Raw genomic sequence first — 17,482 nt, forward strand, 5'->3', positions numbered from 1 at the left:
GAGTTTCTCCACGAAGAACTCATTTCTTATGTCCCATAGTGAATCAACGTTTCATATTAACTCAAAATATATTGAAATAAAAACCTAAATAGATCAGAAATTCAGAAAACAAACTTCAAGCGCGCCAAACGACATGAATTAACTGATGACATTAGGAGAGCAAAAGTTGCCAAACCTTGGATTTTAGCAGGGAAATACCAGAAAATAATAAATATTCTGCATACTATAAATTCGACTATTAGGAAAAATATCGGGTTCCAAATATTCAAATTTGCATATTTAATCGGAAATCACTCAAATAAATATATTTCATTCGATATTATATACATTCATACCGATATAGTAAATTTGTGGAATTGATAATATATCACAATCCGACAACGTAACCTAACCATGTTGAGGACATGTAAAATTGCGTATATTCCCTCTATCTATGTTTATTACTCTATGATATTTCCCAAATGAAAACTCTCCTTCGAAATTTTAAGCAAATAATCAGAATTGGTGACAGAAAAATCAGGAAATCCGTATCATAGAAAAAATGATAAAGTAAACTTTATGGATCGAGAAGGAACAGAATCAGAATAAAAAGTAGAACTTGTTTTTGTTACCTTGAGATTTCGCACGCTTTTTAGTTCACAGAACGGGGATTATAATGAAGGTAGGATTTTATCGGTATTAATTATCTAGCAACACAAAATGAACTCCCCGCTATGTTCAGCATCCGATATCAGTGGATCAATTACTTCCATATCAAACCTAGGCGTCTCCGGAATCATTGATCTGGAGGGCAGGAGAATAAACAAAGTGAACACAAGTTAGGTGAGCGGCTGAACTAGGTCGATGTCTGTCGGAATTTTTCTGAGGTGAGCGGTTGAAATGTCAAGGGAATAATGTATGAAGTCATATAGAGACGAGGTACTCTGAAATAACAGTAACTTTCTGTAGACAAAAAAAAACTGGATCTCTCTGATGGGAAATTTTTGTTTTGATATTTTAAGTTTTTATAAGCCCAGCTCAGACGTGTGTATCGAATAAAAAAATAACGGTAAAGCGAGATACGAGGGTTTTGGGAGACTCGGAGAGAAAAACGTTTGGTCTATTTGAGATAATGGAACAGACTCATAAAAAGGTACAAACATCAAACCTTTTATCTTATGTTTGAAGTTTCCATATAAAAGAAAAGTATTTCCACTATTCTTCAGAGCTTTTGGGAATAACAGTGTTTAAGACAAGAGTTTCGAAATAACCCCTGTCAATGAAAAAAACTACACAAAATGGCGAATGCGCCAGTTTTAAGTTTAAGCTCATTTTCAAAAAGTTACCATTTCAACGCTTCACTAAGCTAAAAACCTTCAATGGAGCATACTCAATAACTTTTCAAAGTTTCATAACTTTCAGTTCAATTGCGTAGTAATTTATAAAGGACAAACATTCTTCAAAATCCCCATAACAAAAATTATTGTATTCAGTTTCAATATTTTAGGAGACTGAATGTGGAAATATTTAATAACTACGTGAATACTACAGTTTGCATTCATATACATTTTTCCAATATTTCTTTCAGCATACATCTCTGGATTCTAAATAAGCTGTTATAGGACGAAAGGAAACCCTAAAACTAATTAGAGGAAACGATGGATTTTTATCAGGTGTAATAAGAGCTAAAAGGAGTAGCATTAGGATTTAGGAAAGAACAAAAAGGTCTCCTTAGACTGGCTTCCCGGACATTGGGGAATCAGAGGAGATGAAGGAGCCAATACTTCCTTTGTAGGACCTGAACCTTTCTGTGGCTTAGGGAAACAGATATACAAATAAAAGTTCGGGAAAGAGGAGGCTTACAGGGAAGTACTGTGGCAAAATCTTGAGGTTGAGTCGATGTATCGAAATGAGCGTAGTGGAATTTCAGTAAGCACCTTGTGAGATTATGTCTGACCTAAAAACATGAATATATATCATGTGGGGGAGGAAGAAATCTCTTTGGAACACCTGGTAGCGGAATATCATTGCTTATGCAGACAATATCTGGTTTCTGAATATTAAGTTGTTTGGAATTGGAATTCTCAAAATCAATAATTCCTCCATCTGAGCAAAAAATTTGGAGCAACCAATATTGGTTTCATTATTTATTATTCCTGATAATGAAACTTTGGAATCGTTCAAGGATAAAAAAAACACCCCCTGAAATCTGCACAGGTTTGGACTTCAAACAAAAAATCAAATAAAAAAAGCCGTCAGTCCGCAGATTTTCTCAGAAACTATACTCTATTTGCAAGAAACCATATTCGTGAAACAATACAGTCCTTCATCCTGATTTAATTGAAAGAATTGATGAATTGCGATAAAATATGGAATCCTGACTGGAAAAGAATATTCTATAAGATCAAAAGATCCAGGTAGATCAGTTGATCCAAGAACTGACATATTCATTCCTGGTGACAATAGAATTCTTTATAACAACATGAATTATATTATTTTAATTTCATGAGGATTATTGAAGTGATGGGGGAATATTATCTCTAGAGGAAGACATATAGATCTAAATCTTTGTGAGAAGAAAAATAAACCATTAGGTGTACAACTTTTCTTCCGTCGTTTTGCAATAGATGGCTGTAGCGGTAAGGGATAAATAGATTGTAGATGTCATCCAATAAGCTTAGGTATTTGTAAACATAACGCCATCCAAATATCAGTCGATTTGTGTCTGCATCATAAAGTTTTCTAGATTAAACATGTCAGCTTATGAGCCAAATTCTCGTCATTTGCGGGAGGTTTTAATATTCTGCTTGAATATAAGGAAATCTGCGGCTGAGGCTTATCGAATGCTCTCAAATACCTATGGTGAGGCTGCTAATAGTGGAAGAATTTGTCGAGATTGGTTTCAAAGCTTCAAGAACGGTGATTTTGACGTCGAAGATCAGCATGGCGGTGAAAGAGAGGTTTTCGAAGATGCAGAATTGGAGGCCTTACTTTATCAAGACTAGTGTCAAACGCAGCAAGAATTGGCAGAATCATTAGGAGTGAAGGATCAAGTCATTTCAAAACGCCTGAAAGTCATAGGAATGATTCAGAAACAAGGAAATTGGGTGCCTTACGAGTTGAAGCCGAGAGATCTTGAACGGCGTTTGTTTGCTTGTGAACAGCTGCTGACGGATAGGATTTCTGCATCGCACTGTGACCAGAGACGAAAAATGGGTTCATAACGATAATTCCAAGCGCAGAAAATCATGAGGATATAGCAACCATCCTTCCACGTAGACGGCTGAACCGAATATTCACGGTTCCAAGATCATGCTCAGTATTTGGTGTGACCAGCTCGGCGTAGTGTATTATGAGTTGTTGAAAAAGACTGAAATGATTGATGAATTTCTGTAAATTGGCAATAACTTCAGGTGTCATTCAGAATACACAAAATAAACATATAAAACACCTATAAAAATTCTACGACCTAATTATCTCGCGTTTTTCTCGTAAATCTGAATCTGCGCTACGTCTATGGAAAGTAGATTTTCCTCGGGCGAATCAGTAAAACGAGAGAACTTTTCGGGATGTATAGGAAGTAACCCGGGTCGTATCCCTGTATCTATCCTGGATATCCGGACTGAAGTCTCCATCGGAATAGATAGTCAGAAATTTTCTCGTTTGTACGCGAGCTTCAGGACGTGATAGTCGTGTCGTAACACTTTCCGTAATTCTTGCAATACATTTCACTGGATCCTGGAGACTTTCCATCCTTCTCCTTCCCGATTTCGGTATGACTTCATTCGGGAATATGGCTTGCTGAGATTCCGCAATTACTGCTCAGTTGTAGTTGTAGTTTTGCCGATATAGACGTGTCTTACGATCGAATAGGACCATGAAATCTTAGATGACGAAATGCACTGCAAGTTTTAACCTTATAACTTATGTTGCCTCATTTCTCATTGAATATATCAACTAATTCCCGAGAAATCTAATGATGCAGAACGAGTGCTCACAAATACTACAAAATATACAGTGTGGTCCAACCTCGGAGTAATAAACATAGATAGAGGGAGCATATTATGTCATTTTCAGTAAACAATTTTGTCCCCAACATGAACAATTTATATGTTTGCAAATATGTATTGTATGATCGTGTTGATTATAACATGTGTTTTTTGCGAGGTATATAACTTTAAGTTGGCATTACTGTTCAAGATGGCGACCGATTTAACAGCTGTCAAGTTATTTATTTTCAGTTTGGTTTGGCAATTCATCATGAATAGACTCACGCCTGTACAACACTTGCAAAAGTGCAATTTTATTTCGAAAATAATGGTTCTGTGCGGAATACGTACCGCGCACTACGTTCATTAGCGATGGAGCGCACTTCTGGTTGAATGGCTACGTCAACGAACAAAACTGCCGCATTTGGAGTGAAGCTAATCCTCGAGTGTATGTCGAAACACATGGTTTCAACCAGAAAAACTGACTGTTTGGTGCGCTTTATGGGCTGGTGGAATCATTGGTCCGTACTTCTTCAAAAACGATGATGGCCAGAACGTTACAGTCAATGGTGATCGGTATAGAGCCATGATTACTAACTTTTTCATTCCTGAATTGAACAACCATGATGTCCAGGAGCTGTGGTTCCAACAAGACGGCGCAACATGTCACACAGCTCGTGCCACAATCGATTTATTGAAAGTCACGTTTGGTGACCGCCTAATTTCACGTTTTGGACCTGTGAATTGGCCTCCAAGGTCTTGTGATTTAACACCGCTAGACTACTTTCTGTGGGTCTATGTAAAGTCATTGGTCTATGCGGATAAGCCATAAACCCTTGACCATTTGGAAGACAACATTCGCCGTGTTATTGCCGATATACGGCCACAAATGTTGAAAAAAGTCATCGAAAATTGGACGTCCAGATTGGACTACATCCGAGCCAGCCGTGGCGGTCATATGCCAGAAATCATATTCAAAATGTAATGCCACAAGATTATCTTGCGGATAAATAAAATTCATGTCAATCGAATAATCCATCGTTGTTTTATTGCAATTTAAAGTTCTATAGCTCTAAAAAAAATATCCTTTACAAACTGAATTTCAACTTAGTCGAATCAATTGTTACGTAAATATTGGGTACTTGACTATTTTTGATATTTTGTTTGAATTTTCTATGATTTTAATGCCGCAATCAAGATGAAATTTGACATCGAACTTGAAATTGGTATTATATTTCATCTATATACAAAATTTACATTCAGTCGAATATGTTGGTACTGAAAAAATAGTTTTTTTTCGATTTTCTCCTCGAATAATAGTCTCGATTTCTGACGACGCTATAATCCTAAATTTTTATGTTATTCTATATATCTGATATATGTCATCTATAAAACGATTTATTCAAAAGTTTAAAGGCACAATTTCGAAGCAATCCTTCAACAATTTTCATTTCCTTTCAAATATGATCTCCAATATCCAGTCTTCTGAAACGATATCGAACCATAAAGATTGATATCGCTCAGCAATTGATTTGTATACCGAATTCCATGCAATTAGCTCTTATAGTCCCCGAGAAAAGCTCTGGACCGTGAAAATTGATTATATATTATTATTTACCGAACTCACTTAGAGCTGCGCATTCGCCAATTTGTTGCACAAAGCTGAAATATTTGATTTTGGAATGAATGGATGAACTGCGAAAATATAGAAAAATTCAATTACACGTTTATTGAAATGGCAATCCTCTATAAATGAATTTTCGATATTGAATTCATTGTTGAAAGGTTATTCTCATTGCTCTATTACACTGGTTGGTTTAATATCCGTCAGTAATATTGAAATATTTGACTTCTTTATATTGCTTTCAATATTTGTACATTGTCTGTTATAACAGGAAAATTTTCAATTTCAGCATGCTCATTTTGAACAATACCTTCATGGAATAATGGAATTTGAAAAGCCAGGTTATTTAGGCATATTTTACAGATCCTACTCATTGGAGTGGAATTAATGTAGAAATATTAATTTTAAAATTTTGTTATTTAATGAAAATGGTTGGAACAAAGTAATTTTCACAATTTCATTGAAAAAATTGTGACAAATATTAAAATATTTGTGAAATTTACTTTGTATTATTTTATTTATTAAATATTGAATTGACTCGATCTTGACTTCTTGGAAATTCATTTGAATCTGAAATGAATAATATGCTTCTTCAGATTTTTCATTTGGAATAATTCTTAACTCAAATAATTATTCATAATATAAAATCTCAAGAGGTGTGGCGAAACAATTGTTATTTATTTAATTAAAAAGTGGAAATAGGATAATTTTCTCATTTAATTTCGATGTTAATTTTCAATTTCCGAACCGAGGTTCAGCTTATCAAAAAGATTTAAGGGCTGTTGAAAACCCATAGCAAAATGAATCGACGATATTATAGTTTGTTTTACTCCCTATAATTAGAAAAGGAAGAATATGTCATTGAAAGATTCAATTTCAATTACTATTAATTGGAAAAAACATGAATGTTTCAATTTCAATTAATATTAATTGAAATTGAACCTTTTCATTGCGTGTTTTTTCTTTTTCCACTATATTCCATAGTCATGAAAAACGTTCATACATACATGAAACTTTTAATTATGTGTTTTTTTTCACTATACTCCATAGTCATGACAAAGGTTCATACATAAAATGATTTTCTTGTATTCGTCTGATCGCGAGTGGAATGGGAATGACAATTTTCCCTTTTATGTCAAACGATGTAATAAATACGTTATCGTCCAATGTCAGAAAACTGAGATGATGCATTGCGGAAAGTTTTTTAATAAATAGTTAATTTTTTTGCCGGCACAGAGTAGTAGGTTCATCGTTTCATGTTTGTCTCAGGAGCATAAAACGTTCCTGTTTATCCGAATGCTGTTTCATATGTTCATTTCACGGAACGTCAGGACAAACAGAAACAAATTATGAAACTTACTCTTGAAGAGCAAATTCAGACGTGAAAATTTAATTTACCGAGTCAGTCGAGCAAGAGATAGAAAGAGAGGGAGAGAGAGAGAATATAATGTCAACTGAATAATAAAATGAGTTTTTGATGAGGATTACTAATGTGACATATATGTGGAAGAATAAATGCGAATATTATTACACGGAATATACCTCATTTTCTGTCTGAGTGTATCACTCGTAGGGGTTTAATGAAATCAAAACAAGTTCTGTTCTGAAACAGAAGACAAAAGTGACATTCGTATTTGTTAGATTTATTATCTACCAATTTTATACTCCTCTTTCAATGGAAAACTCATTTTCCTTATTTTTATGCTTATGTTTTTTCAATCCTTTCAATTTGTACAGTTATAATATCCTTGCAATTTTTGTGATAATCTACAGTGTTTTTTGAACGGACGTTCTCCAAACAGATCGATATGATTTTGTCACAATATCTCAAATTTTTGAATTTTGGGACCGAAATGGTCTCAATTGATGAGGTTTGACTGACGAATTCGTTCTCAAATTCAAGTCTGTCAGTTGAGATTTTGCGTGTATATACAAGGTGAGACTGACTAGTACATATATTTCAACCGAAGATTCCTGAAGTCGAAAGAAACACTTTTTTCCTTTACTATTTTTTCTGATTCAGTTATTGTTTCTCACGTATAGCTGGCATACTGGAGTTAACCGGATTTTGATAGAATTTCATATTCGGGAAAGACTCATCACATCAATAAAAACTATATTCCGAAAATAATTTCCTTCGATTCCACTCTATTTGTAACTAAAATTTCAATTTTTATGGATTTTCAACAGCCAGTATCTTATCAACCCAGAAGAATCGGAAAAATGGTAAGGGAAAAAGTGTTTTCTTTTTACCTCAGGTATCTTCGGTTGAAATATATATACAAGTCAAAGACTCACCCTGTATATAATGACAATTTCAAGCGGCGTGCAAAATTTCAGTGAATAATAACAATTTCAAACCAAAAAATTGCATATGTGTGGTGTGCAAAAATTTCAGTAATGATTCAATTATTTTTGCTTTTACAATTTCATTTGTCCGTTAATATTGAACTAGAAATAAATTCCTTCTTATGTTGCAATACGTTACATACTCCGTTGCTGTTATTAACAATAGGTACTACTTTCAGAATGTATCAAGTTACACAACTGTATAATGTGATAAAATAATCTCTATTAGTAGATCAGAAGTGTTGATTTCAATAAATACTCAACACTTAACTGAAGGATTTCCCAACGATAAGGTTTGCAATTGAAGGTTAATATGATTAGTAATTAATATGTAGAGAAGAAATATTCAGAAGATTCATTTGAAGATTTATCAATCATATATCATTAAAAAAATGTTTGAAATGAATTTTAGTAAGCTTGATGTTCCAACACATAAATTCATTTTTGTATCATTTGAATGAATTAATTTCTGTTCCATTGAAGCTTTTAATTTAGAATAGTCATAATTCACAAGCTATGGAAGTAAAACCAGACGAAAAAATTGATTTAGGGGGATAATAACAACATATATTTCGATCATTAATTTCATGTTGCATAATTTTCCTCAATAAATCTATTAAATTTGATGCTTCCACAGCAAAACATTCCTCATATATCAACCAATTCCATTCGGTTCAAAGAGGAAATGATAATATTGCCCGGCATATTAATATTTCAGATGAAATGATCCCTTTTATTTCATTCAGAAAAATGAAAATACATGATTTTTTTTTTTTTGGCAAGAGGTTTTCGAATATTTTCAATATTTATCTATCTGCAATAGAAGAGTTGTCATTTTTGTTGATTATTACAATGATGAATTGTCCCGAGTTGCACCTCATTTTGAAGTTTGAAGTTCGTGCTTAGCCTTGCTTTTGAGATAATAAACATACTGTATCGGCTTATTCGAAGAAACATTTTTCCAATTCATCTTCATCATAAAAATTCATGTAATATCGAAACAAAAAGCCTTATATTTCAGTAACAACAAATCCGATCGAGTTGAGATTTTGCATGTATCTAAAGTTCCAATTTTCAAAGAATAGCAATTCCCAGATTCGTACCAAATTTCGAGTTGATAGCGGCTTCAGAACTATAGAAAATTCCAACGAAACATCCAAAAAAATGAAAAAATCACTTTAATGACATCAGGAGCTTTTGACCGCTCGTCCATTCATACACCAATTGGATCCTTGTAGACCACAAATGCCTAAATACAGGAACCAATTGGCGTATGAATGATCGAGCTATCAAAAGTTCCCGCCTTCGCTTCAGTGATTTCCTTATTGTAAATATTCAGAGTAAGAAATGTGAAAATTTCAATGTGATGTTTGGAAATAATTTTCTTATGTTTATTGGATTTTGAAAATTTAACCCGGAAGAAGTACTCCGAAACAAAATCAATTCTGAATAAATCCAGAGTGAATAAAATAAAAGTTTCTTCTCTGAACAAGAATGACTAAAAGCTTTCAAACAAGGTGCAAATTCTACCCTAATTCCCTATTGAAAAATTCAATAAGTTGGCGGTGCAATATGTTGGGGAGAAACATCACATGCTACACAGATAAAAGTTACGTGGTTCTATATCAATAAATTTGTATTCTCGAAGTTCATTCATATCACTTTATCTAGAACACCCCATATATCCTTTTGAATTCAATTAATTCTCAATATTATAAATCATACTTTCCACTGAAAACTTCTCTCCGATAAGAAAAGCAATTTCACGAAATATAGAAGACGTAATAGGAAACGAATTCCTTCACGAATGATAAGACGTTAAAAATAATTTTTTCTGTTTGAGTTGAGGAAATGAAAAGTATTCGAAATTAGCTACTCCATGGAATTCCTTATTGGAACTCTGCAAATTACGGAACTCCTCAACCTTAATTTTAATCGCCAGAGAGAAATGGTGAAGAAGCAAACTCATAAAACTTACCCCACACTTTTTGATGCGTTACAAATTACTATTAAACTCAACTAACTTCGCCCAATTTATTTTGTTCAACTTTATATGATGCGAATTACCGCTATATATCAGTAAAATAAATATTGCCATACCTACTTTGATCAAGCTAAATTGCATTAGAATCGCGTCTGAATTATCCCTGACGATCTCATTTCAGCCTGAAAAAACTAATCTCTCAAAAGGTTACCACACATGTCACGGTCATACTGGACAGAAGTTCCTCTCTGAGCGAAATACGAAAGGTGGCACACAACGCAACGGTAGAGCAAAGAACAACCCTCAACTGAGCAGATTCGGAGGCAAACTGACTGGCATGGAGGCATACAAGAATCGAGGAGCATAGGGAGCGTCGATAGAAGGGAGGGAAGTGAACTTGGAGGCTTATCTCATCTGCTCATCTTTAAGGTGAGATTACTGACCGGAAGATGTGGAAGTGTTACCGACTCAACTGGCGGAAAATGTACGGAATGATGAAAAATAGGATAATAGAATTAGGCTAAGGAAGAACGATACGGAGTGGGAATAATGAACGAAGGCTTGGAATATTAATGAACGAAAAACGAAAAAGTTTCCACGTCTCAAATAATTTCCAAGAAAATTGGAATGACTTCATTATCGTTCTATATCTCATCGAATTTCCAATAGGACGATGAAACCTACAAAATTGCTGTTTGGAGGTATTCAGAGGAAAATTCGCGAGAAACAATGACTTGGAATTGATACTGTTCGTTCTTACGTCTAGAGGCCATAGAAATGTTTTATCAGTATTGGCAAAGATACGTCTCGATAATGTGGATATCTAATGCAAGGAACAGAGAATCCCTTTAGTTAATTGAAAATATCCCATTAGTTAATTAAAGATAGTATGATAAAGTCATTTGAACAATTCCCTTTCCAACATTGCTTTGAGGGAAGAGGGGTACAAGTAGACGTGTTCAAAATGATTCGGATTAGTATTATTGTCTGAGTTATTCTAGGGAATGTATTACCAAATTTTCATTTTGCGATGTTTTCTCGGTAACATCTTGATTATAATTCGACCAAGTTGATCACTGTTGTATTCGAGTTTGGTTACGAAGAAACAGAGATTTAAAATTTTCAATTTAAGATCCACACAGCTGGTGTGATGACATCCTTTTTCTTCAAAAAACATTTTTGTCTACAAGAATTACCATCAATCACTACAGATCCTAACACATTTTCTCTCAAAACAGCAATAGGTTAATACGTTTAACTTTTTAGGATATTGCGTCGAATTTTTATTTTTTTATTTACCAATATCTGTCTCCTGAAAACTTGTGGTGACCAAGGAGAGAAAATGAGGATTGAGCGGTAAAGAAAATACTTCATATAAATTAATTATTTGCTTGAATTCTTTCTCTCATAATCTCACAAAATTTCATTCTCCTAATACACTCTTCTAGGAAATTTTTTTGAGTAGTTTACAATTTATAGGATTTATGTTTTTTTTAGAGCTTTCCAGAAAATCGATTTCTTGAAGAACTTGAGGGCTTGACATAGGCTCATTTGCTTTTACAAAGATACATACATTTAATATTCAATGGATTCTACCCTCATTTGATGGAAATTCATTATTTAACTCCATATCTACTTTTTCTGCAGGGACAAACTACACATTTGCAACCAGATTTTCCGTATTGATTTTAAGGACGAATAATATTCAGGGAACGAGCGCTCAAAAAACGAAAATGGTGCATACAAATTTTTCGAACAGTTAATTATTTTGAGTCGTTATCAGGCATCTAAGAGGAGTACCTACGAGATGTTCACAAAAGATTGTTACATCCTAGTGGTCGTTTGGGTTAGTTTTTTTACCGCTATCCATAGATGCACATTCAAGAATAAAACATAATTTTCCGTTGAAATTATAATCCTTCATCCTGATTGTCATCTTGCAACAGCAATTGTTTGTTCTGCAGAGCAGAAAATATCTTATTGTTTGCAATCATCAAATGAACTTATAGTTACGTTTCTATTCAAGAAGTACCGGTGTTTAAAGTATTTGAAAAGGTTCTCGAATATTTAAAAGAAATAATTTTTTAATCGAATTGTCTTTTACTATGAGTTACATAAATCTTACAAAAAAAACTAGATTTGTGAGAAAAATCACGAATTAGTACGATATGAAAAATTACCTCTTCGAAGAAACCATTAAAAGCGATGAAATACAATAAAAAATGGTGAAGAATACAGTAATCGATTCCTCAAAATGTATATCATGTCAAAAAAATGCATACTTCGGAGACGAAAAAAAGCTCATTAATTCCTTGACAGCTATCTATATTTATCTTATTTCATTTGATATTTGCCTCTCCTCCTAAATGTTGGCAGTTAATTGATATTGTGCAGTTATCAAAATTGCGAATTTATGACTAACTAAAATCAATAAAATTTTTGTCTCTGTTTCTATATTTTTTAAATTTTCTGCATTTAGGTATGTTCCTAAAAGGCGTTGAATCGATATAATTCACAGTGAAAAAAAATATCGAGATCAGTATTTGGATGGATGGACACGTCTTGCATGATATGCCGAGTTCATGAGAAACAATTCAATAGTAGTGTTTTTTTGTCAGACTGAATAACTGAACTCGGTAAATTATATATGACAACAGACATAAACTCCCCACAATATCATTGAGAACAACGATGTATTCTTAAGAAATTGGGTTGTGGTTAGCACTTCCGTGTAGGTGAAGACATATATGAACCGGTTATCTTAAATGGTGCCATCAATGGTGCAATGTAGAGATGAATAATGATAGCAGTCATTTGTTATTGAACTGGATGACGAAGAATTTCAAGTAGGGTATTATCAGAACGCTAGATCCAGTGGAGAATGAACCATTATTTTAAAATCCTAACTCATCAATTTCCAACTATTCACGAGGTTGCCATAACAGTTATCTTTCAAGTTAATATTTTTTGAATGAATTTCCGGATCAGATGTAGAATTCCACAAATAAAAACTATCCAAATAATTTCAGTGTTTTTTAATGGCGTATCGTTCGATTGAAAAAACTAAAAAGTAGGAAGTAGAAGTTTACATTCTCGTATTCTGTTTCAATACATGTACTTGATTCAGTCATGGATCATGAAATGACGTGATATCCTCAACACATTGGCATTCATCACTTTGTTGAAAATATTTTCTCCAGGAAACGAAAAATCATACAAAAACAATAAATGCACACTTGATGATGAAAGGTCGATTTTTCATCATCAAAGGAAAACATTCTGCATTCCAATTTGTCTATTTCGGATGATTTTCCGAAGAATTTTTCGACATAAATGCTTCGCCTTCTTGCTACCATATTTTTTTCTCTTTAGCTCCACGTTTTAAAAAATGCGTGTCAACATTTTGAAACAGAGAATTGAGTCTGGATCGAGATAATGAAGTTAAAGTTATACTAAAATTGTTGTTGTTCGAAAAATGGATAAAAACGAGTTTCGTGTACTGATACATCATTCGGCAGTTTTTTCAGAAAACAAAATCCACCAAATGGTTTGAAGCGATGGTAAATTCAAGTTGCGATCTGTTAGAGGGTTATCGCGTACCCACTACAGATAATTCTATAGCATTAAATTATCTGAGACAACTCTGGGCTCAAAATTCTAAAATTACAGACATTCGAGGCAAATTGATAAGCCTTTGGAAGTAGTGAGTGAAAAGCATCTCAATTAAATGTATATTGGATCTTAAACCGAATATGCTTTTAATTATTCTATTTTCCATCCACGATGTAGATCACAAATTTTACTATCTGGTAGGTATCACAAATAATGTCATTAAGTTTAAAGTGCATCCTTAATTGGATTATGTAAGCTTCGTCCTGCAATTTTCCACTGCCACTATCTATATTTCCCACTCAATATCTGTTCAGAAGTTAACCTTCCTAGAAAGCCATAAGACTTCTCGTAGACTGACAGAATTCATTACTTGTTGTCTTAAACTGATAATCTACCTCATATAAGCATTAGTCGATTAATAGATAATTACAACATGTACGTGATTAAGCTCTTAGAAATTGAAGACAATGGTAGGTAATAGACGTAGAATAATCTTTAAAAAAAAACGACCGAATCCAAATGATATATTGTTCTGTGGAATATTCAAAAAGAACTGTTATAGGTAGCTAAGTATAATTAAACCATTGTTACGATGATGTTGAAGTTTTATTGATAAAGTGTGAAAAGTGCAAGTGAAAGTGGTTTTATTTGTATTTCAGAAGAAAGCTTCTTCATTTTCATGGTCAATAATGATTAAAGGTGCCAAAATATATCGTAACCATGATTCATTAAATTCGAATTATTGTTACCATTGTCTTTTCTTGAGAACTTGGATCTTTATTTATGGTGAAATGAATAATTGAATATAATATCATATATAATAATCAGGAATTATTTCATCATTTAACCTTATTATTTTTTATCGCTTTTTCTAGAATATTGTGATGCCAAGAACCAATTGACATAACAAATAATTGCTAACTCATTAATTTGCAATGCTTGAATGTGAAATATACTCATGTGTATATTGAGCTGCAAAAACCTTTTTTCACGTGATCTACTAACTGCCAAAGAAACACCCAGAAGGAGCTTTTTAAATTTGAATTTGGTTTTGGTAAAACATAGATAGTATAGGAAGAAGTAAATGATTGGATTTGGAGGAAAAAATCTTGAAGGTTTTTTCATATAAACAATTTTTGTTACTTGAATATTCTAGTGGTTTTTTCCAAGTTTTTTTAAGTTTTACAACAAACCAGCTCTTCGAGGATTGTTAACTTGTTATTAAAATGCCTAGAGCACGTGAATTTGAAAGAGGTCGAATAATTGATCTACGGGAGGCGGGTTTGTCATTTCGAGAAATCGCTAACCGTACGAACAAAAATCCAACTACTGTAATGAGATGTTGTGATAATGCCCAAAATCGAAAAAGAGTAGGCACAAATGAAGTTCAAGATCGACGTCTAAGACATAAGTCTTAGACGTCGATCTTGAATGGCCATAAGGCCATTAGAGACCGATTTGCAAGAACTCGATCTTTAGCTGATGAGTGGTTAGCAGAACAAGGCCATCCTACTGACCCAACGGTTTACCGCCGGATGAGATCTTTTGGACTGCATCATCTTCATCTTGTCTTTGTTACCTCTGACGGTTGATCATCGCCGGCAACGATTACAGTGGTGCAGATAGCGTCAACATTGGAATGTGGTATGGCATCAGGTCGTCTTTTCTGATTAATCTCGATTCTCCTTAGGTACACATGATGGCCGATGAGGATTAGACGACGTCGGGGAGAAAGACGTGAACCTCAGTTTGATGTTGAGCGTCATGTACACCGGACAGTAGGCGTTATGGTATGGGGCGCTATCGCACATGCAACAAGGTTGCCTCTAGTCTTTATTTGAGATAACATGACAACGTTGCGTTACCTTCAAGAAATAGTAGATCCATATGTTTTCCCTTGCCTTAACCGACTCGAGATTCCAATATTTCAGTAAGATAATGCCCGACCTCATGTTGCCAGAGTTAGTTTGAACTTTTTCGAAGCGATCCATGTAAATATTTTGCCATGGCCGCCCAGATCCCTCGATCTTTCGCCAATTAAGCATGTTTGGGACATCATGGGTAGAAGGCTTGGAAATTTACCCCAGTCCCCACAGTCTTAGGTGGCTCTGAGACATGAAGTACAGGTTGCTTTGGATAGTATCCCTCAAGAAGGAATAGACCATCTTATTGCATCAATGCCGAGACGTGTTAGGGAGTGTATAGATAATTCAATCATTTACTCCTTGGTATGCTATATATGTTTTACCAAAAAAAATTTAAAATTTTAACAGTTTCTTCTGGGTTTTGCAGTTTCTTTGCCAGTTAAATAGCTAACTCATTCATTTGCAATTCTAGAATGAGAAATATACTCATCTGTATATTTATCTGTATATTTATCTGAGAAAACACTCTTTTCACGTGATATAATGGAAGTGGAAAATAACTAAACTTCTATGTAAGACAACACGTATACATATAATAGATCTTTTTTCTATTTGGCAATGTTCTACAACTGAAATGAAAGTGCGAATTCAGCAAAAGAATCCAGACTCTCAGCAAGAACTAATCGGAGACCAGTTCAGGAGCGCACAACTATCCTGCAAAGTTGACGCATCATTTCAACATCCCCCACCCTGTTAGATTCGAGGGGTTTATGTAGTAAGGAAACAGATCCATTGCGAATTTAATGGAGATTTCACGTGTTCGAAACAGATGGTTCACAACTCGGGTGCTGCAGCAGTTGCTTAACATCTTGATCTGTGTTAATTGCCTAGTTCAAGAAGAGATAGAAGGATTCCTCTTTTCATCGTCAGATTTCAATTAAATATTCCAAGGTTTCGCGCGTCTTCCTTCAGACAACATGAATCTTTCGTGCCCTCCTTGGATTTGGCGAGACTGTTTTGTAGTCGTTAATAGTTTATTAGGATATCCGGAAGATTTGGAATGAGATCTCTGAGAAGGAATAGTGAAGCAAATTCAACAAAATAGTTAGTAGAAGAATCGAGCGTTGAGTAGTGGAAAAATTCATATGGGCTCAAAAGCTTCCAATGTTTTCTATCCCGTTTCTTTATGCCTTTCTGAGACCTCTCAAAAGATTGTATCTCATTTTGCATTGTGATCCCCTATTCCCTATTTTAATCACCATACCGTGATGGAACTCTAATATTACCAAACAATTGGAAACAAATATGAAAAGAAGCAATGGCAGGATACCTATATCCGTTATTGAACTGATCATCTTTGGGAAACCAAATCAAATAGATAAAGACAGCCATAATTCCCATAAACAGGAAGCACATAGCACGGTGTGAAAAACTTCTAGAAAAAGACCATATAAAGTGCATTCAACAAAATGATTATACTCACCATAAAAGCTTCGTGGTACGTAAGCAAACCTACAAATAGGAAGAAACAGACAAAAAAATTATTGAAAATGATGGAAGGTTAAAAGGGAAATAAGCTGAATATTTGCGATTTGCAACATCGCATGAAATATATATTTGACGAACCACTTAAGAAGGTTCGACCCCAAGCAGCAAACACCCCGTGCAAAAGACAGTTTCAACCGCAATCTCGAGTCAACCACCCACAGTCTAATGAAACAAAACCAATTAATATTCTCTACTCAATTCTATCCATATATACAAGCGTCAGGCTGGTGCAACTTGTCACATACAAGTTGCAAGGGTGTGCATCAATGAACACATATTTATAAAAATAGAATTTGTGTTTCAAACCAACCACACCCCAATTCACTTCCTTTGGCCAACCACCCTACATAGCGAAATAAAAAGATTATTCTTATCCATCCAGAAAAACCGATAAAAGTACACCCTTATAAAGGATGTTTTTTTCAGAGCTATAGAACTTCAAATTGCAATAAAACAACGATGTATTATTCGATTGACATTATTTTAATTTATCCACAAGATAATCTTGTGGCATTACATTTTAAATATGATT

General features: G+C 34.1%; 1 protein-coding gene across 2 annotated transcripts in view; it reads right to left on the bottom strand.

Annotated features, from left to right (window-relative positions):
• The window catches only part of LOC123676175 (cadherin-87A), a 158,171-nt gene that overhangs the window by 96,157 nt on the left and 44,532 nt on the right, over positions 1-17,482 (bottom strand). Inside the window, exon 1 of one of the 2 annotated variants that reach the window (XM_045611907.1) lies at positions 10,046-10,197. The exons of the other annotated variant lie outside the window; for it this stretch is intronic. Within the exon in view, the coding sequence (XP_045467863.1) occupies positions 10,046-10,066 (21 nt within the window). The 5' untranslated portion in view covers positions 10,067-10,197. Of the gene's footprint in view, positions 1-10,045; positions 10,198-17,482 lie in introns of those variants that run through there. 2 annotated transcript variants of the gene reach the window in all.

This window comes from Harmonia axyridis, chromosome 3 (genome assembly GCF_914767665.1).
Source record: "Harmonia axyridis chromosome 3, icHarAxyr1.1, whole genome shotgun sequence".
Taxonomy (NCBI): Eukaryota; Metazoa; Arthropoda; class Insecta; order Coleoptera; family Coccinellidae; genus Harmonia; species Harmonia axyridis.